General features: G+C 36.9%; 1 protein-coding gene across 3 annotated transcripts in view; it reads right to left on the bottom strand.

Moving 5' to 3' along the window:
- LOC149773653 (protein henna-like) overlaps positions 1–27,244 on the bottom strand; it is a 95,139-nt gene that overhangs the window by 7,562 nt on the left and 60,333 nt on the right. For all 3 annotated transcript variants that reach the window (XM_089946263.1, XM_089946264.1, XM_089946265.1), the window contains 5 exons: positions 25,279–25,414; positions 17,966–18,092; positions 14,589–14,684; positions 10,753–10,886; positions 5,501–5,616 (listed from right to left, as the gene is read on the bottom strand). In XM_089946263.1, the coding sequence (XP_089802389.1) occupies positions 5,501–5,616; positions 10,753–10,886; positions 14,589–14,684; positions 17,966–18,092; positions 25,279–25,414 (609 nt within the window). The remainder of the gene's footprint in view (positions 1–5,500; positions 5,617–10,752; positions 10,887–14,588; positions 14,685–17,965; positions 18,093–25,278; positions 25,415–27,244) is intronic.

Genomic DNA, 27,244 nt, shown 5'->3' with positions numbered 1-27,244 from the left:
TATTTGGAGGCATTCTTTGTGCCTTATTTCCATTGCATTTTGGGGCATTCTTTTGCCTTGTTTTAATTGGCATTTGGGGGCATTCTTTTTGCCTTATTTCTGACGGTGGTTTGAAAAGGGGTCATTCTTTTTGTGTTTCCAACAGTGTTTGGGGGCATTCTTTTTGCCTTATTTCAAATAGTGTTTGGGGACATTCTTATTGCCCTATTTACAATGGTGCTTGGGGGCATTCACACTGCTTTATTTCGAATGGTGTTTGTGGGCATTCTTTTTGCTCTATTTGCAATGGTGTTTGTAGGATTCGTTTTGCCTTTTCTTCCAATGGTGTTTGTGAGAATTATTTTGCCTTATTTCTGATGGTATTCTGGGGCATTCTTTTTGCCTTATTTCTGATGGTGTTTGGGTGCATTCTTTTTGCCTTATTTCCGATGGTGTCCGAGGGCTTTCTCCACATCAGGAGCAAAAATAACCTCATCAAAATCCTGACCAATAAATGTGTAAGCTAAAGGAATAACTTCCTGATCAAAATCATTCTCATGTGCTTTCTTCATCATTGCTCTGGTAACTGAGCAAGCTGGGTATAAATCAATGATTTCATTTTCAATAGGATCCACTTTCTGATCCAAACAAGGTGTGTCAGTTACAAGTGGATTAACCGCAACCCTATCTCCAGCTAGGTCACTGCCTACTATTAAATGAATATCCTCAATAGGTAAATATGGCACTGTTCTGACCGTCAGGGGTCATGAGACTAAGTCTACTGACAAACTGACACAATGGAGAGGAACATTAACAAAGCTGAACTCTCCTCCCAGAATAAGAACACTTTCATTAAAAAAAGACTTCTCATAAAAAACACAGTGCCTGATAATAAAAGACTTAGAAGCTTCTGTGTAACTTCAAATTTTTAATAAGGATAGGATTGGCTGAATCACCCATGAATGATATAGAACCCTTCAACATGAATGGTTCATAATAAAATCAGACTGGGGTTTGTTTGACCCAACAAATCTATTGTTTTTAATACATGACTATAACCCTGACCTCTTAGAAATAAGAGCATTTGGAACAGGTCTGTCTTGATTTTGTTGCTTATTTTTCAATCTGTTGTAATCAGAAGTAACATGCCCTTTCTTCTTGTAATAGGTGCACATATGAAGAGATAAGGATTTCCAATCAATCTTATCAGAAACTTGATTTTTAAACATTGTGCCAGTTTGAGATTTGAAAGTGCTCATATAAGACTGGAATAGCTTTTTACCAGAAGACTGTTGAGTTGAAGACTTCGCGACAAAAGAACTCATATGAGCAGCATTTTCTAAGGTTTTGACATTTTGTTCATCAAGGTAGATCTCACTGTTATTATCAACCCAATTCAAGAACTCTTCAATTTCTCAATCTATTTGCATCAATTCTCCTTCTGCCTCAAGCAGAAACTTTTCTGCCTAATCTTCATGGTCTTCAATAGAAAAACACAAAGTGGACTCTGTAAACTTAAAAGCATCCACCAAAGAAACATCTGATCTTCTGGCAAGCTGATACATTTAATTTTCAAGGACGCAAACCATTCCACTGTTATAAATGCCCCCCCCCCCCCCCAGCACAAGTACAGTATTATCATAAGTGGAACAAAACTTGATTTGGGCGCAAAAAGTGTAATCATTATATTAAATGCCAGAATTACTGCATGACTGAAAAAGATATATTTATTTTTGCTACTAACCTGATTCTGCAGCTGGTCAAAATTCTTGTCACTAAGGGCAAAATATATAGAGATTAGAACCAGAATACAAACACAAAATAATATACTGAAAAATTATTTATATTCAGCGCTAACTTTAACTAGTCTACATATGTAACTTTCACCAAATGATTGTGAACTGGCATTTTACAATGAGCATGATCTTGTGCTCTCATATTCTTCTAAAGTTTGTAAGCAGTGTTGATTTGTCCCTCTACTGAGCTGACATGTTTTGAAGTTTGAAAAGATCTATATGCTCTAACATTTTTTGTCATAGAAGATCCACAACTTGCACCATAAAGTATAGACTGGTCCACTAACTAACTAGCTTGTCAATAAAATGAATCTGTGAGGTAAAGTTCAAATTTGAAGAAACCCATCTGTTTTCTTGGTATTGGGTCATATACAGTTGCATCAGGAAAAGTACAAATCAATAGTGTTTTAAAAAATTTGAAAGGAATTTAACAGTGCTGTAATACATCATTTGGGATTTGTGGACTTAACTTTATGACCTTTCAATAAAAGTTAAACATGTGATATAGACTAGTAAAAGTGAATTCTGTGCATAAATAATTTATCACATTGTTTTGTGTCTGTATTCTCGTACTAATCCACATGGATTTAGCCAATTTGTGACAAGAATTTTAACTAGCTGCAGATCCAGGTAAGCAGCAAAAATAAATGTAAGATTACCCTTTTTATTATCAGACTGTGTCTTTTCCGAAAATGTTGACATCTTTACTGATGTGTTAAAAAATGCTTCCACTGAATGAAGTAAAGGCATCCAAGAGCACATATATATAATGTAAAAGGCTGAATTAAAATAAATCTAGAATCACAACACATTTAGACTGTTCTTAGGCTGAGTCTCTAAGCAAGACCGACAGATTTCCATTACATAGATGCATTCTGGGTATCATATCATATTTGTCAAAAGTTGAGTCTCACTACAAGACTTCTGAATTTCCATGCTAGGAACCAAATCATATTTTTATGCTGGGTCTCTCTACAAGGCTTTAAATATACCATAGGTATCACATAGCCTAAGTATCCTATCAGAGTTTTCTTATCTTGGGTCTCACTATAAGACTGTAAATGCACCCCATGTATTATACAAGACTTTTCATAAGCTGCATATCTCTATAAGTCTTAAACTTCCAACATACAGATGTAACCCAGGTATCTTATCAGACTTTGGGGATTTTCTTGTTCAAAATATTTTCAGAATACAAGGCCAATCTACCCAAGTATAAGATGCTGTTTGCTGGAAAAATCATAAGTAGAACAAAACAATATAGACCTAGATCCATCATTATAATGTACTGCACCAGCACAAATGGGTCTACAATGGTCGTAGCCAAGTATCCTTTATCTCATTCGGTCCCGATCCCGTCTGTACATGTGATCCAGTTTCTGCATTCAATGGCCAATCCTGCCTGTAGTCGTGGTTTGTTTACTGCATTCAGTGGCCGATCCCGTCTCCAGTCATGGTGAACATGTGTTACATACAATGTCTATGATTGGTTATAAATGTTTTATTTCTCCATGAATCAGACCAATATTAAACCAATCAGAAATGATTTTACTTTCTTTTTTGCAAATTTGAATTGTTCAGAAACCAAGGGTTACTAATTGAGAGCAGTTTCACTACACGTGTTCTGTTCATGAAAAATCATAAATGATGGCGGACATAAGAGCGATTTTTGATGACTATGAGAGTGAAAATGAGGAGTTTATCAGGTTTGATCTAGAAAATATTGAGCAAGCAGAGGAAAGATATGTTCGGCAGTTGGATATTTTGTGAGATTTAGATTTGGACATAGATCGTCAGAAGAAGAGGATGCTGATAGCGATGATGATAGAGTTCTCGCAGGTCTAACAGATTAGAGCAATTATCTATGGCCTGTCCAAACTGATGATTTAAGTGGACCAAATCACAGACCTACAACAAACATGGACAAGGAAAAAAGAGAAATGGAATTTTTTCATTTGTAATTTCCAGAGGAACTCTACTCTGACATTGCAGACAAAACCAATGCATATACCCAAAAATGCATCTTGGTATCACCAAACAAAACATATCCAACAATACCAGACGAGATAAAAGCTCTGACTGGGGTTCATGTTGTTATGGGAGTCCTTACAGCACCAGCCCAAGATATGTATTAGTATAAGAACAAACTTTTACATCCTTCCTTCACTGAACTGAAATTTAGACGTGCAAGATTCGAAAATCTACAGAAATATTTTCATGTGACTGACACCAGCAACAACCCACCTCAAAGAATGCCTGGACACGACATACTAGCCCACACTTGACCAATATTGGAGCATATTCACTACACATGCACTGGAGACTACAACCCACATCGTGAGGTGTCCACTGACGAAACAATGATTGGATTTTCAGGATGACTGGGCTTGAAGCAGTATGTGCCTTTAAAACTAACCAAGAGCGGCATCAAAGTTCAAGCGGATCCTCATAATGAATATGTTGGGGACTTTCAGGTTTATACTGGAAGGACTGGCAACAATCCAGAATTGAATCTTTTATAAAGGGTTGTTCTTGATTTGATGGAACCTTTGCTTTGTCTTGGACACCATGTCTATACTGACAGTGGTTTTTTTTACATCTCCAGACCTAATTCTTCAGCTTCGACAAAAAGGTACGTATGGCTGCAAACTGTTCAATCAAATTTAAAGGGTCTTCCAGCAGGATTACAAAAAGTAAAGCTGAAGGAGCAGGGCCAAAGCATAATTAAACAGAAAGGAGACATGAGAGTTACACTTTGGCATGACAAGAAGAATATCACTATAATGTGTACCAACTGTGACAGTGAGGCCACATCTGTTAGCTGGAAGCAGAAAGATGGTTCCATCAAGGATATTCCATGTCCACTCCCAGTCAAACTGTAAAACATGTACATGAATGGAGTAGACCGTGCGGATCAAATGCGAGCAACTTACAGCACCGGTAGAAAGTCCTTGAAATGGTGGAAATATGTTTATTTTACTTTGTGACATTTAAATAGTAAATTCATATTTGCTGATGAGAAAACCGTGGAACCATAATATCGTCACCAAAAACAACAGGGAAAGAGCTAGAACCCAGTTGGAGTTTAGAATGAATCTTGCATATCAACTACTTGAAGGATATGCAGGTAAAAGGAAAAGAGAAGTAGAAGTTTAACCCCCGATTCAGCAAGGTCAATACTGGCCTATGGTCATGCCAAAGAAAAACACCTGCAAAATGTGTTAACTGAACAAAGTTTGATCTGAACCAACAACTGGATGTGAACAATGCCAAGTAAATTTATGTGCAAAATGTTTCAAACCATATCACAGATTAAATTTTCCTGGTTTATTTCAATGAAATTTAAGGGCTGGTGACATATTTCTAAAAATGTTGCACATAATTTTGTAAATAGTGTATTAACAAGTTGCGAAAGACTTGGACAAATAGGTAATAAAATACATCACAGCACAGACAAATTCATCTGGAATAATTGGTGACAATTTCATGGATTTGTATTGGATATAAGAAGAGAAATTAAGGTAAGAGTGAATGCATGTGCATGATGTTTACAGAATTTTCCAAACAGGTAAAAACTCTCTGGGGCACAAGCAGCTAGACACAGCTTAGTGCTGCTGGGGCACAAGCAGCTAGACACAGCTTAGTGCTGCTGGGGCATAGCAGCAGTGATACTGATAACATTGCTGGGGCCGAGTGAGTTATACACCAGAAAATACTGCACTAACCTTTGATTGCCTTTGTCAAGTTGATGACTTGGTCCTTTTTGGTAATAACCTCCACACTCTCAGTGTAGGCATTGTAACGAACTGAAAATGGACGAGGAATGGTGGCTGCGTATGCACTGAAAGATATAATAAAAATAACATATTGTAAAAAATTATTGCAGTCAAATCAAGCCTTCTAGAACTCATGTTAACAGATCTTATTCATTTCCAAAGCAAAGATATAGGAGACATCAAGGATTTGTTGTGGTAAGTTCCAAGAAAATTATAGTACTCTAAGCAGGTTAAAGCAGCCGTTTCCTTCCCATAGGGTCTTTTAGTACCTACATACTTTAACTAAGTATGGAATTTTTGTGAGATGTTCGACCAAACAATGGAAGGGTGCACTTGTTAATTTGCATCTGTGGTCAAGTGGTTACAGGTGCAGAGTCTTTGAGTCACTAAAGCATGAGCAGTGTGTTAAGCCACATATAATATTTCCCTCTAGGTTCAAGCCCAGCAAATGGCACACAGTTGATACAGATGAAAAATCGACTTTTCCTCTGGTGGAATGGTGGTTTCTTTTAATAATGTTACCTTTCATTACTCTCCTACACAATGTGACTGCAGGTTGTAAATACCAAAACTTTCCATTCACTCTGAATGTAATTTCATGGGTGGTGTTGTGCTGATCATTACACTTACCAGCTGAAGGCACTCCAATAAATTAAATGAAGAATCTCCAGACATAAATTTAATAGAATAAGGTATGCATATTAAATCAAACATAACTACCAGTGAATAGAATGACATATTGCTACCAGTGAATAGGATGTCGATCAACCACAGCTTAACAACCCTTCCCTAAGACGATGCTGTTTGAAGGTAATTTGACCAGAACAAGCAAGATTATGTGCCTAATTTGTTTATAGTTACAACCGGAATGACCAAGGTTGGATTTTAACTTAAGACCTCAAAACCCAGAGTCAGCTGTAGTGCTGAATATTACTACACAAACAGCTGGAAATCAGGTACCATGCTACTCTACATTACTACACAGAAAGCTGGAAATCAGGTACCATGCTACTCTACATTACTACACAGAAAGCTGGAAATCAGGTATCATGCTACTCTACATTACTACACAGAAAACTGGATATCAGGTACCATGCTACTCTACATTATTGCACAGAAAGTTGGAAATCAGGTACCATGCTACTCTACATTGCTACACAAAAAGCAGGAAATCAGGTACCATGTTGCTCAACATTACTACACAGAAAGCAGGAAATCAGGTACCATGCTACTCTACATTACTACACAGAAAGCTGGAAATAAGGTACCATGCTACTTTACATTACTACACAGAAAGCTGGAAATCAGGTACCATGCTACTCTACATTACTACACAGAAAGCTTGAAATCAGGTACCATGCTACTCTACATTATTTCACAGAAATATGGAAATCAGGGACCATGCTACTCAATCAAAATGTTATAGAAATTCAATAGCCTTTATTACAGTTAGTGTATTTACCATATATATTGGCTCACCGTATTTGTTGGGACACTATAAATTAATTTTAAAAGTGACTTTTGTGTGCACTGTATGTTCTGGAAAAATAGTCTTTTCAAGTCTTAAGTTGAGAGACACCTTTTAAATCATTCGAAAATTACATGTCGGAAAATGCACTCCAACTGAAATACTGTGTACCTGAGATAAAACTTTTATTCCACTGCAGCATTATCTCATCAACACAACCCTTCTCCTGCACACATACAATCCATTCTTTTGGTACATGAATTAGTTATTATTTTTTTTAGCTTTCTCATACAGTGAAAAATTATCGTTAGAGGCAACACATTACCTGAAGCGGAAACTGCAAGGACCAAGTCTGACTTTTTCAAATTTGCACCAGTCATGCCAATTCTCACATTTTTTGACACCTATCTTATCATCAGTCCATCCAAGAATGAGATCAAAGTACACTAGAATTTCATCCATGTTAATGATCATAACGAAATCATCTGCTTCTCTTCTGGCCTTTGTGAATTCATCAAATGATTTTATTTTCTCCAAATCTTCTGGGCCACACTGGGTCATTGATGTCTGTGCAAGAAGGACTATATTGTGTCACTTTAAAAATTGTTCCATTGTTTCAATTTATTTTAAAAATTCCCATGAAAATGTACCAGTGAAAAATTAGCTTCCATATCTTGGCCATCTTTGTACACCTCTCCCTCGATAATTTGCACACAACGGGGTCTACAAACATAGACCACACTATAAGCAAGGGCATGAGTTACAGAGGGACCTCCAAAAATTGAAAAAAATCTACTTATACATTGAGAAAACCTTGAAGAGGGGGAGGGGGAGCGAACTGGGATGTTTAATGACTGAATCCTCGTTTTACAATCACACTGATAATAATTGTTAATAACATGCTTTTTCTAATGAAGTTGTTCGTTATTCTGTATAAATAACATTTTTTTTCAAGATGTCCAACATGTGAAAGATCGTTTCAACTGGTTTCAACAACCACCACATGTATGCAAAAACATCTGTGTATTTTGTCACTGCTTTTTGTTTTGTTGATTAGTCTAGTTCCTGGAGTGGTAATAAATTGTATACTACAAGTCGGGAGTCAAAGCAGCTAGGAACTAGAATAACTGTTGATACACCACCAGACAAGATTTCTTTTTTTCAATAACTAGTGACATTTATTTCGTGAGACAGTCATCTATGTTGAAACTCATTTTTGTATTGTTCAATTAGTAACATATTGATGTCGTGATTTCATTGGAAGTAATAGTGAAACTTCTTATTATCCTTGAGGATATCTCTAAGTGCCAGTTCAGGAATTCTCTGAAAATTGCTTGCTCACAATGGTCCGTATCTGTGATACCAAGCTCTTTATTTTACGAGGTATTCATTTTACTTGGCTGTCTTGCTATCTTTGATCACATTTATGAAGGAGTCTGTTAATTTAAGTTAGTTTATGTTACATACACAATAAGATTCATAAATGTTTGATTGATCAACTGAAGTTGATTATTTCCCTCTCATTTGCAAAATCATCTGCTTCTCTTCTAGCCTTCATGTATTCATCAAATGATTTAATTTTCTCCAAATCTTCCGGGCCATGTGGGGTCATTGATGTCCGTACACAAAGCACTATATTGTGTAGCATCAAAATTTGTTCCATTGGTTCAATTTATTTTCAAAATTCCGTGAATACCAGTGAGAAGGAACCAAAGTTAGCTTCCATATCTCAACTGTTTTTGTATACTAAAAAAAAAAAATTTTAAAAATGGCACACTTAAAAGAACCCAATGTCAGTTTCCAAGGTCGGCTTGCTTTGCAATAAAATAACTTTGTATTGATATCCTTTTAGAAAGAGAAACCGGCTTCAAAGGATCTAAAGATGGCTTCCGAGGCCAGCTTGCTTTGTAATAAAAATAACCTTTGTCTTTGATGTCCTGTCGGTAAGTTCAAAGAATCAGTTTACTGCTTGCTGCCAGTTGTGTTTATTCACCATCCAGCTTCTATGTGCTTGGCATCTGTAGTCATAATTAATAGAAATGGGCATTGATGTCTGTTGGTAAATAGTATACAAAATAATAACTTGCTTTAATGATACTTTTGTAACCTGTGCTAGCAAAAAATTTGTCACATGCACTCAACTGAATGTATTTTCAAATAATGTTTTTTATTTGTGAGATACTGTCATATAGTTGACCTGGATATAATTTGATCTTGTTTATTTTGTATCTAACACCATGTCATGCATGAACGGCAGTTGTCTTCGAGATATCAGTTGATTACTTCCCACTTGTTTGCGATTTTGTTGCATCCAGTTTGGTGCCCCGAATGGCCAAGTGGTCTAAAGTGCTCATCGTTACAGATCACTGCCATCTCACCTGTCAGCGTGGGTTCAAGTCTCGGATTCGGCCAATGTGTGTATGTGAGAAAGCTTTCCAGAAGCTTTTCATGGGTGAGTGATTCTTTCCAGAGTTTTCCATGTTCTTCCTCCAGCATTTATACTGGCCACCATGTAAAGCCTATCTTGAGCTGAAAAATGGCATTAAACCCTACAACAACAGCATCCAGTTTTCAGTCGAATAACATATTCAAACCTTTTAGCACAATCAAACACAATTTGAGCACAATCAAACACAATTTGTTTCTCAATGTCTGTGTCAATGAACAATTGTCATGTGTTATCGGACATAAGCAATACACGCTTTAGTATGGAAGCCTACACTATGTACACGGAGTTCATGGATCTATTTTATTCTTTATTGCTCATGATGTAAAAAGAGGAATAAATGATAACAATACAAGGTTAGTTCTTTCTTTTTATTATCATTAGCATTTTATTACAGTGTGCAGTTGCTGGAGGGGGGGGGGGCACACATTTAATACAAATTTATTTCCTTTTTTTAAGTCTTGAAACATCTGCCTAGGTGAAAAAAGTTTCACCAGAAGTTCTGGAACAGGGAAAATTTTTATTATTTTATCATATCCCAATATATACGGTAAATACGGTATACACAGAAAACCAAATTTAAGAGGAAGGGCAAATCAGGTGACAGAACTCCTGCAAACAATGCCATAATGGTATGTTGGAAAGTACTTATTTAAAGTTTCAGTAATATAATGCTGCATGCAAAATCTGGTTAAAATCTTAAAATCCAAATTTCAGTAAAGTTATGCTGTGTAAACCAAGCTAGAAGAACAGGCAATCAGGGATTATAACCATGTAAAAGATGTAATGGAATGCTGTGTAAACTAAACTAGTAGAAAAGGCAATCAGATGCTATAACTCTGTGAATGATGTGTTGGAATGTTCAAACTTAAACTAATACAAGGCTTCATATAAAAAATCTTGAAGTCAAATTTGGTTAACCTCTAACAATCCAAGGTAAAATTATATTGCAGAAACCAACAATACCACAAAAGGCAGTCAGGGTCCACAGATCTAAATGAACCTGTGGAACATTAGAAATCAAACTTATTCAAGGTTATCAACATTAAGGTAAACTTCAGCAAGCCTTCTAAAGTTAATCTACATTAATCAAAGTCAGAAGTCATTGATTAGTCCTAACAAACAGCATAGATGCAGATATGCTGGCGCAACATGCAACACAAGATCTGGGTCTATGCAGTTTACAACTGGATCCAGCTTGTAAGCAACCGTATGTGGTATAGAAAATACAATACTGATTACAACAATGTTATTCAGTGATGTCATCTGATAAAGAAATATATTTACCGCATTTTTGCTTGTGCCGTTTCAAAAGTCTCTGCCACATAGTAGACAGGCTGCATTTCAGTGATTGGATACTTCTGCTCAGCCGTTTTAATGGGGTCAAAAGGTCGTAGCTCTGGCTTATCTGTCAAGCAGTACTGAAAACAGTTTCAATGAACATTTGAAATTGAAAGTTCAGAATTGGCAATCATAAAAGCAGTTTCAATAAACATGTCAAATTTAAAGTTTAGAATTAGCAGTAATGAAAACAATGTCAATGAACATTTGAAATTGAAAGTTTAGAATCTGCAGTAATGAAAACTGTTCCTTAGATGTCTCTGCTTCAAAATAAGATTTTTTACTAACATAAACTCTGACAAAGCTACACTTTCTTGAATCAGTGCTTTGCTGACTACCATGTCAGATTTCTTATGCGTTCCATAATGCTGTATCAGTGTTTCAAGTCTATCTATGACATAGTCTGCTTGTGCAGATAGAGGTTTTTTGATCAAATAAATATCCTTAATTTTTAATTTCATTTCAGATTCTTATTTATTCAATTTATCTTAACCTTTAAATGTCTGTAGCACAACATCCTGCTAAGCTAAATTGTTTCAGAAAATAAATTAAAATTGTATTCTAGTTTGAAATTGCCTGTATTTTAATTAGACTTGGCATTCTGCTTTTTCTAAATTTGATTTTGAAATACTGCTGAACAAGGTGGTTAGGTGGCATGTTGCCCATTTTTGTCCTTCAGCAAAATGTACTTCTGACTCATATTCAGCATCCTTTTCAGGTGAAAATTTACTCACTGGTATTTCAATGAACACTTTCCCATCTCCAATAATCTAGTATACTTCAAAACATTAAAAATCATCATCACCATCATCAGTCATTATCTGCCAAATGAAATCACCATCTGAAGATGAACCATGATGGAATCAGCCATTTTATGTTTTCGAGGTAGCCCATATTTTAACAAGCACCTGTAAAACTTCCTTGATGTAAATTTCAAACTACCAACAGAATGCTTGTTTCAGGACCCTACATGCCAATCAAATTTAGTCAGATTCACAAATCATGTCAAGGCAACGAATCCAGACAAGTAAAAAGTTGCCGACCTTAAAAAAGGCAGCACAACAAGATTTCTAATGGTGTGACTTGTGTCACAATGGGTGCTTTAAGTGTTAACAGATTAATACAATTTTATACAGCACAGTATGCAAACCTTGAACTAATTTGTTGGAGTTCCTGGGCAACAATGTTCTCCCAAGTTAGCGAATTCATAATTCATATAAATTTTGCATGATTCCTGCACTCGCATGCCCTGGCAGAATCTCAAAAAAATCTGAAACTTCAACAGATATGCAACTGACTTTAATAAAATTAGAATAAGAATTCTATATTTCTGACTCTTGTCTTGGAGACAGAGAGAGAGAGATTGTGAAGTATGAAGTTATCATATTTAACACATTAACCCCTGGAGGTTTTTGTCATTTTCACCTTAAATTTGAGTAGGAAACACATTTTGAAAGCTATTTCTGAATACATCCTAATTCATAAACTTCCAGGTGATTTTCCAATAACTTCTTGCTTAGTTGTGTTAGAAACATTGCTTTTCATTGGCCATTTGGCTCATGCATGAGCAGAAGGATAAAAATTGGAGTTCTTTTTTTCAATTTTTTTTTTGCTTAACGGACCCATTATTTTTGTATCGAGAGCAGTTTATTCTAAATGCCTATCTTATCCTACTTTTTGCAAAAGTTCATCTGTCTGTTTGCAGTTCATACCGGTCTGCCTTAGATCTGAGACCAAAAAGTCTACAATCCAAACACAAGATAATTTTCAGTTATTTTGTAGAAATTGGTGGTATCAGACATGTTTAAACTGAAACAATAAGCATTCCTATCTAAGAAAAGTAACAATTGTGAGTTGTCCACCTGATTGCAGTGAAAGTCAAGCTTGATTAAAATTGGCACAGCTATTTTAGAGAAGAAGCAAATATTAGGTTTTTCACCTGTCTGTTACCAAACCACCACAAATTCAATTTAATACAGAGCTATTCCCATCCTTTTTTTTAGCCATGACACTATACAAACTTTTTCTGAGCCTCATGACAATGTTTCCACATTTTATAAGTTTTGCCACCCTCATAAAAAAAAAATCCTCGTGACCTTCCAGAATGTCCTTGCAGCCTGGCCATTGGAACCACTGGTATAGAGAGCATGTCGTATAAAAAAGTCCTAATAATTTTGACCAAAACTGGCACTGCCGTTCAAGAGAATAAATTCAAAATAGGTTTCCCATGAGGCTGATATGGAAGACACACTGTTGATTGGGAAGCCAGCCTAGACAAACATTTTACAGACCATATCCTAAAAAACAGCCATAAATATTTCATCACAATTGTCTCAGTCATTCTGTAGAAGTTTTTTAAAAAAACAGTGCAAAGGTGGCAACAACATTTGATAAAACGTGCTAACAAATGTTCCTTTTTCAAAACTGGCTCAGCTGTTGTAGATAGTAAGTTGAAAATAGGGTTTCCTCTGGCCATTAACAAAGACACACTGCTGCTCAGGCTGACATGGACATGAAGCATGTCCTAAGAATGCTCTAACCAAACTCATATTTACTGAGCAATTAACATAATTTTGATGGAGCTTATCTTACCTAAATTACTATGAAGTTTGACAGATACTATCTCAACTGTTCTTCAGAAGTAAAAACAAGAGTCCCTTGAAGGGACTGGCACTCCACAAGAATTCAAGACAAGACAATAGGATAATCAGTTGAGATGTCCTGGAGGAGAAGCTGAAAATAGGTTCTCCGATGAGGATGCAATGGAAATGATACCATTGATAGAGAAGCCACCCCAAACATAATACAGGTAGAGCATGACCTTAGGTATATACTACCAAGTTTGCTTCAAACTGGCTCTGTGGATTTTGACAAGAAGAAAATAACTATGTTGACATATGACAACAGATGACGGATGACAGATGACAAACTATGCGTTTCAGACACAAGGCCACATCACATCATACACCCACTAGGTCTTAAAGCCAGATGAACAAAAAACTAAAAATGAATAAGCAAATTTTCTACGACTGACCTTGATCATCAGATTTAAAGGTGCAGGTGTATCGTAGAAAGAATTGTCTCAGCTATATGATCAATCATGTCTCAGCTACATAATCATTCATGTCTTATCCATAACATAATTCATGTCTCAGCTGTATCATCATCCATGTCTCATCTACATTATCATTCATGTCTCAAATACATATCATTTATGTTTCAGACACAAAATCATTAATTCATGCCTCAGACACATAATCATTCATGTCTCATTTATGTTTCAGATACATAATCATTCATGTTTCAGATCTCAGATACATGATCATTCATGTTTCAGATCTCAGATACATAATCATTCATGCCAAGTAAAATGAGAATTTTTCAAGTTTTCAGGACAAATATGATAATGAAACACTTGGACCAAACCCATCACAAACTGTTGACTGATACCATCAATTCTGTGGTAAGAGGATTTACTGCTATATCACACTTCCCACTAATATGGGTTTGATACAAACAGTGAAAAATAACTGGGAGAAAATAATCATTCATGATAACATTATAATTTAACTTATTAACTGCATGCAATATACTTAAATATATTGACTGGATTTATCAAAGTGAATAACCAAGTAGGCATGTAACTGGTTGCAAATATGTCATACCTGGAAAGCAGGCATGTAATTTGATATAAATATGTCATACCTGGGAAGTAGGCATGTAATTTGATATAAATGTCATATCTGGAAAGTAAGCATGTCATGGATGTAAATATGTCATACTTGGAGTTCTCCAAATGAGGAAAGAAGACCTGCTCCATATGCCTTGATTTGTCCCTCTTGTCGGCACAGGCCAAATTCCACAGTGAACCAGTAACACTGAAATCAAAAAGCAAGCTTTGCATTTATTACATTCAAACAATACAAAGTGATTAAATAACAACTAAGATGAAAACAGGAGAATATGTTTAAGCATATAGATATTTGTCTGTCTGGCATGGTTATGGTGTTTTGTCCAGGAGTTTTCAAGGACTTCCAAAACTTTTAAAGTAGTATAATAATGTACAGAAACAAATACATTTCTTTATGCCATTTTGTTAACTTCTGGTGTTGTATGCCATTGGATCCATCTAATTTCATTTATTGATTCATCATTATTGGACAATACATCAATAATACTCTGAAATTAAAAAGTGATATATTTTATACAGCTGTAACAATGTGTTTTCCCTCAGAAGCACCAATCAAAAACTAAGGAAACTGCAAAATCGGATGTCCTAGATGTCCTTAACGAACCAAGTAATCAGCTAGGACTCTGGTCCTAGATGTCCTTAACGAACCGTGTAATCGGCTAGGACTCAGGTCTCTTGCTAAATAAAGTATGAATAACATTCAATCTCTAAAAACATTAATAAATAAATAACTTAAAGAGGCAATATCTAAAAACTTATAAATAACATAATGTAAGAAGCACACACTAAACACCTTGACTAGTTGTTGTTGTTGTGGGGTTTAATGCCATTTTTCAGCACACAATAGGCTATGCATGGTGGCCAGTATTAATGGTTGAGGAAGAACCCAGGAAAATGCCGGGAAGAACCACCAACCCACGAGAAGCTACTTGCAAGCTTTCTCACATACCCACATTGGCTGAATCCTAGACTCAAACCCACACAGACAGACGTCAGATGGCAGTGATCCGTAACGGAGAGCGCTTTAGACCACTCAGCCACTCAGGGCCCCCCTCGACTAGTAATACCGTAATAACCTTGAAAATCTCTCTTCATACATGATTTGTACTAACAACCTCTATAAACAGCATAGAACACCCCCCCCTTTTTAAATCATTTTGACAAAAAAAAAACAGGCAAATGCAACAAGAAACCAGCAATGTGAAAAGCAACCAGGACCATTCCCATGCTCTCCCTCCAACTAATGACAGCCAACCATTCAACTGTAAGGGACCTTTATGGACCCACAGATTAAGGCCAAACTATCAGGGTTCCTTGAACCCATAAAAGCCTGGGGGAGGTGGCACCATTCCCTTTCCCAGGAACAATTAACAGGCTGCGGTGCAGTCAGAAAAAAAGTGGTACATACACAATTGTGCGCACGCCACTATAATTAAACTCAACAACAACAACTAATGGGGATTTGCCAAAATTCATGAACTTTCAAGTATAATACCAATTTTTAAAATAAAAAATTTATCAAGGCAACCCCCAAATTTTCAGGACTTTTCAAGATTGTATGAACAATGTGGGTATCAATCCAACACAAGACCTGTAACTGTTAAGTTAATAATAATGGAGACCAAACAGTACACAGCTGAAAAACCATGACTTCTTAAGGCAAGCATATGTTATGCAACAAACTGAAATTTTACTAATTATGACATACAAGTCAATTCTGTGGGATTTTTCTTCCTGAAATCTTCAAGATACAAGCTGGGATAGAACAACCTTTTCTAAGATTTTTTATATGAATGGGAGATTAGAAACTGGGCAGTAGTTCTTTAAATCGTTATGGTCTAGTGTTGGTTTCTTCAGCAGAGGCTTTACAATGGCAGTTTTGAAAAATGATGGAAATTCCCCGGATGAGAGAGAGGTATTAATAACATCAGTTAGTGAAGGCAATACTGGATCTAAGAACTCAAGCAGCAGTGATGTTGGAATTGGATCAAGTTCACATGACTTTGGTGCACTCTTCATCACGATTGTACGTACGAAATCCATGGAGACAGGTTCAAATGCAGCTAATGGTTGCTGCTCAAATTCTGTATCCCAACTGTATGGTGATGATGAGTCAATTGAAATTGTGGTGTCAAGCTTATCTCTAATGGTCTGTACTTTGTCACGGAAGAAATTTGCAAACATGTCCAGTAGGTCAACTGGAGAGAAGGTAGTTGGAAGTGGTGTTGACTTGTTCCTTGACATTAGTTTGTTAGTAATCTCAAATAGCTCTTTGCAGCTGGAACTTTCCATGATCTTAGTAGTGTAGTGGGCTGATTTCGCTGCATGGACTACATTTGTGACATTCTTCTTAGAGACTTCATAGATTTACTTATGAATAGTGAGTCTGGTGGAAAGCCAGAGTCTCTCAGCTTTATGGCAGTCTCTTTTAGCAGTGCGAAGCTGGTACCTAACAATGCTATACCATGGAGAACACTTTTGAATTAATACTCTGCACTTGGTAGCTGGGGCATGTTTGTCAAGCAATAACGCAGACAGTTATCAAGTTGTTCTGCAGTAGGAGGTAAGCAAGTTTTTAGGTTAGCTTGGATGTCATGCATTAGTTTGGTTCTATTTATCATACGGAGGTTAAATATCAATGTATAAATTACTAAAGTCACAGGCACACATGTAGTGTTAAAGATCATGCAATAGCTGGGCGGCTAGTTCAAAGACTTACTTAAACCAGCTGCTGAGTGGGAAAATGTGTTAATCAATTAACGTTTTAACTTTACTGATATTTGCAATGACTCAAATACAGTGGCAGAACCTGGGTATGTGAGAAAGCTTGCCAAAATCTTCCTGTGGGTCAGCGGTTCTTCCTCCATCAAAATTCTGACTGCCATGCATAGCCTATCATGTGCTGAAATGGTGGACATATGATACCTATCAAATGTAATTTAAGTAAATGGGGTTGAAAGTTTGATTTCATTTTGATTACATCACATCATTTTAATTACTGTACAACTTGCATACATTTACACATTTTGATTACTGTACACAATTACACATTTTGTTTACTGACACATTGTACACATTTACACAATTTGGTCAATGTTGCAGCTTTAAAACTAAATAACTACAGCATGGACCATAATGGCATCAGCAACCTTTTAAAACTGCTGTGCCAGGTCCACTTAACTGCAGACTGCTGCATGCCAAGTCCTATTTGTGCCTTCAATTAATCATTTTTAGTACATTCAATACAAAACTACAACTCATACTGCATGCCTTTCTCAAAAGTCTGGCATGCCACTGATGGCATGCATGCCATAGGTTGCCAACACCTGATTTTGGGCAGGATTGATATATGGATGGACATGCAGATAGATGCCAACATCACTGCTATGTTCAGCTTCCGTAAAGCAGGCTAAAAAAATGGAAATTATCCAATGAAGTCAGGACATAGATATTTTCAACTATACGTACAGTGGCAAGTTTCTGAATGTAATCATCTGGGGCTCCAAGACTGGCCAGACCAATTTCCTGTGAAAACTGGGCAAAGGCTGGGTCAGCAAAGAGGGGCACGTGTCCTAGTAGCTCATGACACACATCCCTGAAGCATAAAAGGAAAAATCAATGCATCTTTAATTTAAACTATGGTATAATCTCTTTAACTTTCCACTAACAGAATGTGTACACATCTGAACCTCCCACACAAAAGGGTTTTTCTCCTAAGTTTAGGGGTGTCTCCTGTCCCTCCCATCACTCAACGAAGTCTCTAGAGTATGTAGTATGCAAAATTAGTGAATTTTTTTTCATATTCTAACTCAAGTGAGGTATATTTATTCTAATACTGCCAGTCATCATGTGGCTGAACTAGCTTACGCTGGGAAAGACGAATCTAGTTGCCAATTTCAACACTGATCCTGCCGACATGGTCAGGTGGCTTCATTATTTGAAGTTTGTCAAGGTGGATTATAATACGTGCAAGCAGAAGTAAAACAGAAAGGATTAACGGGAAATACAGAATGAATGGCTCTGCTATAAGCCTGATTATTACTGATTATGGTTGGGTTACTAAAGAGTACAATTAGCAAACAACAATATGAATTACTTTTAATCTATCCACATGGTATTTTTCTACTTCACTGCTTAAAGCTGTTCAGACGGATTACAGTCTATACTATGTATGATCAAAAGTAATTTGGACAGGACTAGAGATGTTAATTGATTATGGTTGGATTACTCAAGAGCTCCAATGATTTAACACTGGGTCAGTTTGACTTCAGTGTTTAAACTAAGTCGAGATGTCTAAGCTTGCCAATGTCACAACAAAATCAAAGCAACATATTTCACAAAATCCCATGATGGTTGGAAACAGGAATTTCTGTGGTAGCAATCACATTCAAAGAGAGATCATGTGCATTCTGCTCTTCCTTTTAAAGTCTGTTATGGTGGTAAGAATGACATCATGCCGACTCTAAAGACAACCTGGATCCAGAACAAGTACATCATCTCCTAAATGTTAAGATCAACAATGATTAGAACTGTCACCTACATAATCCACCAATGATCTAAGAAATGTTAAAAATGCTTGTGGTACATACAAGAAGAGTATGACTGGCACCAAGTAATGTGAACGGTCTGACTTGATGGGATGATGTGCATATTTTAATATTTAAAAAATATAAATTTGTGCAATAGTTGTAATTTTAAATCTTCCCTCTTCTGAGGTCAAAACTCCTACCAAATTTTGGGAAATCTCCTGATCTGTTTTGACGTGACCTGTCTTTCTATCACATGAATGACGTACTGATTTGAGCCATGAAAAGGAAGTAATTGTTGAGAGACAGTATAATACATACACATATATAGAGTTGTGTTTTGTTCTGAGTGTGCACTAAGAACACGTTTGATGTGGTGTAGAGGTATATTCATAAGTCATATGAAAAAAGTTCTTTCTCCAAACTCAGAACAAAGCAAAACTGCAGTTTTGTATTTTACATTTCCCCTCTTTTATGCTTTTGGAACATTTTGTTTACTGTATAAACAAAACGGAATTTTAGCAAAGTTCATTTCACCATATCTAACAATATTGACATGTTCCAGTTCCAGTCTGGGAAATACAGAATGAACAGCTGTATAATACACCATATCAAGCAATCTGGGAAATACAGAATGAATGGGTGCATAATTCACCTGATCTAGCAATTTGGGAAATACAGAATGAGTGGCTCTACTCTAAGCCTGATCAAGCAATCTGGGAAATACAGAATGAATAGGTGCATAATACACCAGATCAAGCAATCTGGGAAATACAGAATGAATAGGTGCATAATACACCAGATCAAGCAATCTGGGAATTACAGAAAGAGTAGGTGCATAATACACCAGATCAAGCAATCTGGGAAATACAGAATGAATAGGTGCATAATACACCAGATCAAGCAATCTGGGAAATACAGAATGAATAGGTGCATAATACACCAGATCAAGTAATCTGGGAAATACAGAAGGAATAGGTGCATAATACACCAGATCAAGCAATCTGGGAAATACAGAATGAATAGGTGCATAATACACCAGATCAAGCAATCTGGGAAATACAGAATGAATAGGTGCATAATACACCAGATCAAGCAATCTGGAAAATACAGAATGAATAGGTGCATAATACACCAGATCAAGTAATCTGGGAAATACAGAATGAATAGGTGCATAATACACCAGATCAAGCAATCTGGAAAATACAGAATGAATAGGTGCATAATACACCAGATCAAGTAATCTGGGAAATACAGAATGAATAGGTGCATAATACACCAGATCAAGCAATCTGGGAAATACAGAATGTTGTTGTTGTTGTTGTGGGGTTTAACGCCATTTTTCAGCACGATAGGCTATACTTGGCGGCCAGTATTAATGGTGGAGGAAGAACCCCGAAAACCCCGGAAAGAACCACCAACCCACGAGAAGCTACTGGCAAGCTTTCTCACATGCCCACATTGGCTGAATCTTAGACTCGAACCGCCACAGACAGAGGTAAGATGGCAGTGATCCGTAACGAAGAGTGCTTTAGACCACTCAGCCACTCGGGGCCCCAAATACAGAATGAATAGGGGCATAATACACCAGATCAAGCAATCTGAGAAATACAGAATGAATAGGTGCATAATATGCCTGATCAAGCAATCTGGGAAATACAGAATGAATAGGTGTATAATACACCAGATCAAGCAATCTGGAAAATACAGAATGAATAGGTGCATAATACACCAGATCAAGTAATCTGGGAAATACAGAATGAATAGGTGCATAATACACCAGATCAAGCAATCTGGGAAATACAGAATGAATAGGTGCATAATACACCAGATCAAGTAATCTGGGAAATACAGAATGAATAGGTGCATAATACACCAGATCAAGCAATCTGGGAAATACAGAATGAATAGGTGCATAATACACCAGATCAAGTAATCTGGGAAATACAGAATGAATAGGTGCATAATACACCAGATCAAGCAATCTGGTAAATACAGAATGAATAGGTGCATAATACACCAGATCAAGTAATCTGGGAAATACAGAATGAATAGGTGCATAATACACCAGATCAAGCAATCTGGGAAATACAGAATGTTGTTGTTGTTGTTGTGGGGTTTAACGCCATTTTTCAGCACGATAGGCTATACATGGCGGCCAGTATTAATGGTGGAGGAAGAACCCCGAAAACCCCGGAAAGAACCACCAACCCACGAGAAGCTACTGGCAAGCTTTCTCACATGCCCACATTGGCTGAATCTTAGACTCGAACCGCCACAGACAGAGGTGAGATGGCAGTGATCTGTAACGAAGAGTGCTTTAGACCACTCAGCCACTCGGGGCCCCAAATACAGAATGAATAGGGGCATAATACACCAGATCAAGCAATCTGAGAAATACAGAATGAATAGGTGCATAATATGCCTGATCAAGCAATCTGGGAAATACAGAATGAATAGGTGTATAATACACCAGATCAAGCAATCTGGGAAATACAGAATGAATAGGTGCATAATACACCAGATCAAGTAATCTGGGAAATACAGAATGAATAGGTGCATAATACACCAGATCAAGCAATCTGGGAAATACAGAATGAATAGGTGCATAATACACCAGATCAAGTAATCTGGGAAATACAGAATGAATAGGTGCATAATACACCAGATCAAGCAATCTGGGAAATACAGAATGAATAGGTGCATAATACACCAGATCAAGCAATCTGGGAAATACAGAATGAATAGGTGCATAATACACCAGATCAAGCAATCTGGTAAATACAGAATGAATAGGTGCATAATACACCAGATCAAGTAATCTGGGAAATACAGAATGAATAGGTGCATAATACACCAGATCAAGCAATCTGGGAAATACAGAATGTTGTTGTTGTTGTTGTGGGGTTTAACGCCATTTTTCAGCACGATAGGCTATACATGGCGGCCAGTATTAATGGTGGAGGAAGAACCCCGAAAACCCCGGAAAGAACCACCAACCCACGAGAAGCTACTGGCAAGCTTTCTCACATGCCCACATTGGCTGAATCTTAGACTCGAACCGCCACAGACAGAGGTGAGATGGCAGTGATCCGTAACGAAGAGTGCTTTAGACCTCTCAGCCACTCGGGGCCCCAAATACAGAATGAATAGGGGCATAATACACCAGATCAAGCAATCTGAGAAATACAGAATGAATAGGTGCATAATATGCCTGATCAAGCAATCTGGGAAATACAGAATGAATAGGTGTATAATACACCAGATCAAGCAATCTGGGAAATACAGAATGAGTGGCTCTACCCTAAGCCTGATCAAGCAATTTGGGAAATACAGAATGAATGGCTCTACTATAAGCCTGATCAAGTAATCTGGGAAATACAGAATGAATGGGTGCATAATACACCAGATCAAGCAATCTGGGAAATACAGAATAAATAGGTGCATAATACACCAGATCAAGCAATCTGGGAAATACAGAATAAATAGGTGTATAATACACCAGATCAAGCAATCTGGGAAATACAGAATGAGTGGCTCTACTCTAGGCCTGATCAAGCAATCTGGGAAATACAGAATGAATGGCTCTACTATAAGCCTGATCAAGCAATCTGGGAAATACAGAATGAGTGGCTCTACTATAAGCCTGATCAAGCAATCTGGGAAATACAGAATGAATGGCTCTACTATAAGCCTGATCAAGCAATCTGGGAAATACAGAATAAGTGGCTCTACTATAAGCCTGATCAAGCAATCTGGGAAATACAGAATGAGTGGCTCTACTATAAGCCTGATCAAGCAATCTGGGAAATACAGAATGAATAGGTGCATAATATGCCATATCAAGCAATCTGGGAAATACAGAATGAATAGGTGCATAATACACCAGATCAAGCAATCTGGGAAATACAGAATGAATAGGTGCATAATACACCAGATCAAGCAATCTGGGAAATACAGAATGAATAGGTGCATAATACACCAGATCAAGCAATCTGGGAAATACAGAATGAATAGGTGCATAATACACCAGATCAAGCAATCTGGGAAATACAGAATGAGTGGCTCTACCCTAAGCCAGATCAAGCAATTTGGGAAATACAGAATGAATGGCTCTACTATAAGCCTGATCAAGTAATCTGGGAAATACAGAATGAATGGGTGCATAATACACCAGATCAAGCAATCTGGGAAATACAGAATAAATAGGTGCATAATACACCAGATCAAGCAATCTGGGAAATACAGAATAAATAGGTGTATAATACACCAGATCAAGCAATCTGGGAAATACAGAATGAGTGGCTCTACTCTAGGCCTGATCAAGCAATCTGGGAAATACAGAATGAATGGCTCTACTATAAGCCTGATCAAGCAATCTGGGAAATACAGAATGAGTGGCTCTACTATAAGCCTGATCAAGCAATCTGGGAAATACAGAATGAATGGCTCTACTATAAGCCTGATCAAGCAATCTGGGAAATACAGAATAAGTGGCTCTACTATAAGCCTGATCAAGCAATCTGGGAAATACAGAATGAGTGGCTCTACTATAAGCCTGATCAAGCAATCTGGGAAATACAGAATGAATAGGTGCATAATATGCCATATCAAGCAATCTGGGAAATACAGAATGAATAGGTGCATAATACACCAGATCAAGCAATCTGGGAAATACAGAATGAATAGGGGCATAATACACCAGATCAAGCAATCTGGGAAATACAGAATGAATAGGTGCATAATACACCAGATCAAGCAATCTGGGAAATACAGAATGAATAGGTGCATAATACACCAGATCAAGCAATCTGGGAAATACAGAATGAATAGGTGCATAATACACCAGATCAAGCAATCTGGGAAATACAGAATGAATCGGTGCATAATATACCAGATCAAGCAATCTGGGAAATACAGAATGAATAGGTGCATAATATACCAGATCAAGCAATCTGGGAAATACAGAATGAATAGGTGCATAATACACCAGATCAAGCAATCTGGGAAATACAGAATGAATAGGTGCATAATATACCAGATCAAGCAATCTGGGAAATACAGAATGAATAGGTGCATAATACACCATATCAAGCATGTAAGATTAGATGGGTATGTAATAATGAGATACAATGGAATGAAGGAAAATTACAAAATAGATGTATGGCTTGATCTATTCTACTACAAAAAGTACATTTTCTTGATTTTATGACTGCTATGTTGCCCACAAGAAAATACCTAGCTTTAAAGAACACTGAAAATACTGTATGTATTTTTGTACTTTAATTCACAAACTTCACAAGCAGGAAAATTAGGAAGGATTGGGGGCAAATTTAGTAAGGAAAACAATTAAATTCCTATTATTATTAGAATATTATTCATGGAATATTATTCACAATTTCTGTCTGTCTGTCTGTCTGTATGCACAATAATTACACCATGTCATTATTGTAAAGTGATGATTGAGATCAAGGAGTATGTCTGTATGCACAATAATCATACCATGTCAGTATTGTAAAATGATGATGGAAAGGAGTTTCTGTCTGTTTGTTTGCACAAAAATCATACCATGTCATTATTGTCAAATGATGATGGAAAGGAGTTTCTGTCTGTCTTTGTGTACAATAATCACACCATGTCATTATTGTAAAATGATGATGGAAAGGAGTTTCTGTCTGTCTTTGTACACAATAATCACACCATGTCATTATTGTAAAGTGATGACAAATATCAAGGAATTGCCCATCTGTCTGCACAATAATCACACCAAGTCATGTGTTGAAAGACAGCAGTCATATCATGAAATATAGACATATTTCCCATTACCATTTTACACTAGAAAATATAATCAAACAAACACAGGAACATGAGAAAAAATATAATTCTTTCACTGTTCTCTATATTCAGGTTTTGCTTAAACAGGCAAGAAAAGAAAGATTTAGGAGAGCATATTAACCGTTTTGGCTCTGGTTTCACCATATTTGTAAAACTGGTCATCATACCTCGGACAACACTGGAGTTATTCAAATAAAAAGTGCAATATCAGCAATTTTTCCTCAGATGAAAAACAAAGCTCTTCTTTGGACAGTTCAAGATATTATGACTGTATGTTCTTTATTGATGCCATCTAAAAGTTTAGTGAATAATTCAGTTCTCAAGCGAGCAACAAGGTATTCAGAAGTTTTAATTAGAAGACAATCAGAGATGTTTAGAGAAATTGGGGTCTTGTTTTATACTCAGGCACAGAATACTCACGGCTCTGGGGTGTACATAGGTCTCGATGGATGGCGAATGTACTGGGTGGAGTGGAACACCCTAAATGCCAATCCTGCCAGAAAGTCCCTGGAAGACAGAAGTCCTGCCACAGGTCTAAGTCGGAATCCAGTGCAATCTGAAATTTCAGAAAATAATATCCAGGTACGTGCTGCATATAATGAATGCTGACCTCTCCCACAACTGATGACAAAGATGCAACACATGAGATGACATTTTTACCATGTCAGTAGGAATACTATGAATGACACATTATATGCTCAACCCATATTTAATAGTCCTCTGTGCAGGCACATTATATGCATACCCCATGTTTAATAGTCCTCTGTGCAGGCACATTATATGCGTACCCCATGTTTAATAGTCCTCTGTGCAGGCACATTATATGCATAACCCATGTTTAATAGTCCTCTATGTAGGCACATTATATGCATACCCCATGTTTAATAGTCCTCTATGTAGGCACATTATATGCACACCCAATATTACAAGCACAAATAATGTGTAATACAGGCAGCATTGCCATTTCCATTCATTGTAATTTTTTTGAAAAGATAATGTTTAATACAACACCATTTCCATTCATTATACTGTTTTGAAAAGATAACATTCAATACTCATAACAACATTGCAAATTCCATTTATGCTACTATTCAAAAGATAATTGCAATATGGCTAATCGATGAAAAAAATGGTACAATATAGGGGTCATATCAAAGTCTTTATGTATCAAGTAACCAGATCTCCAATAAATTTGTAAACCATCCTTGGGCATTTGTTAAGGGCAGCTGTAGCCAGTACTGCAAGCAATTACTTATACCTCCATGCCCCGATCAACTTAATGTGGAACTCAAGTTCTAAAGTCATTATACAGCTATGGAATGACCAAAATGTTCAAAATCTGACACATATCCTTTTCTTCATTTTCTTTAAAATTGGTAAATGCAAATGTAAGCTGATGCAACCTTGTAACAGAATCATATAAGTTGCCGTGGCCGAGAGTTTTGTTGCATCTGTACAAGATGATAAGTGATCAGGATGTATTCCAATTTGCATAGGGATAATTTTTTTCACATTTGTTTTCCTATTTCATTTTGAAAACGACATAACTGTTTTTTGGGGATCCCTCGGCAACAATTAAATGAATAGTTTACTCCCTAACTTGGCTGAAGTACGTAACTAAGTAACAGGCCCTGGAAGTGGTTACTTTATACTGTTTCCCGAAGCCACAAGTCCATTACACAGAAACTGCAATGTACATCTTATGTACCAGATGAAGTCATTAGGCATGCATGGGTTAGCCACAAGACCATTTCACACAAACTGCAATGTACATCTTATGTACCAGATGAAGTCATTAGGCATGCATGGGTTAGCCACAAGACCATTTCACACAAACTGCAATGTACATCTTATGTACCAGATGAAGTCATTAGACATGCATGGGTTAGCCATAAGGCCATTTCACACAAACTGCAATGTACATCTTATGTACCAGATGAAGTCATTAGACATGCATGGGTTAGCCACAAGACCATTTCACACAAACTGCAATGTACATCTTATGTACCAGATGAAGTCATTAGGCATGCATGGGTTAGCCATAAGGCCATTTCACACAAACTGCAATGTACATCTTATGTACCAGATGAAGTCATTAGACATGCATGGGTTAGCCACAAGTCCATTACACAGAAACTGCAATGTACATCTTACGTACCAGATGAAGTCATTAGACATGCATGGGTTAGCCATAAGGCCATTTCACACAAACTGCAATGTACATCTTATGTACTAGATGAAGTCATTAGACATGCATGGGTTAGCCACAAGACCATTTCACACAAACTGCAATGTACATCTTATGTACCAGATGAAGTCATTAGGCATGCATGGGTTAGCCACAAGGCCATTTCATACAAACTGCAATGTACATCTTATGTACTAG

The sequence above is a fragment of the Sinohyriopsis cumingii genome, unplaced genomic scaffold, assembly GCF_028554795.1.
Source record: "Sinohyriopsis cumingii isolate HCF-2022 unplaced genomic scaffold, ASM2855479v2 utg000622l, whole genome shotgun sequence".
Taxonomy (NCBI): Eukaryota; Metazoa; Mollusca; class Bivalvia; order Unionida; family Unionidae; genus Sinohyriopsis; species Sinohyriopsis cumingii.
The sequence above is the reverse complement of the archived record's forward strand: the minus strand, read 5'-3'. Positions and strand labels throughout refer to the sequence as shown.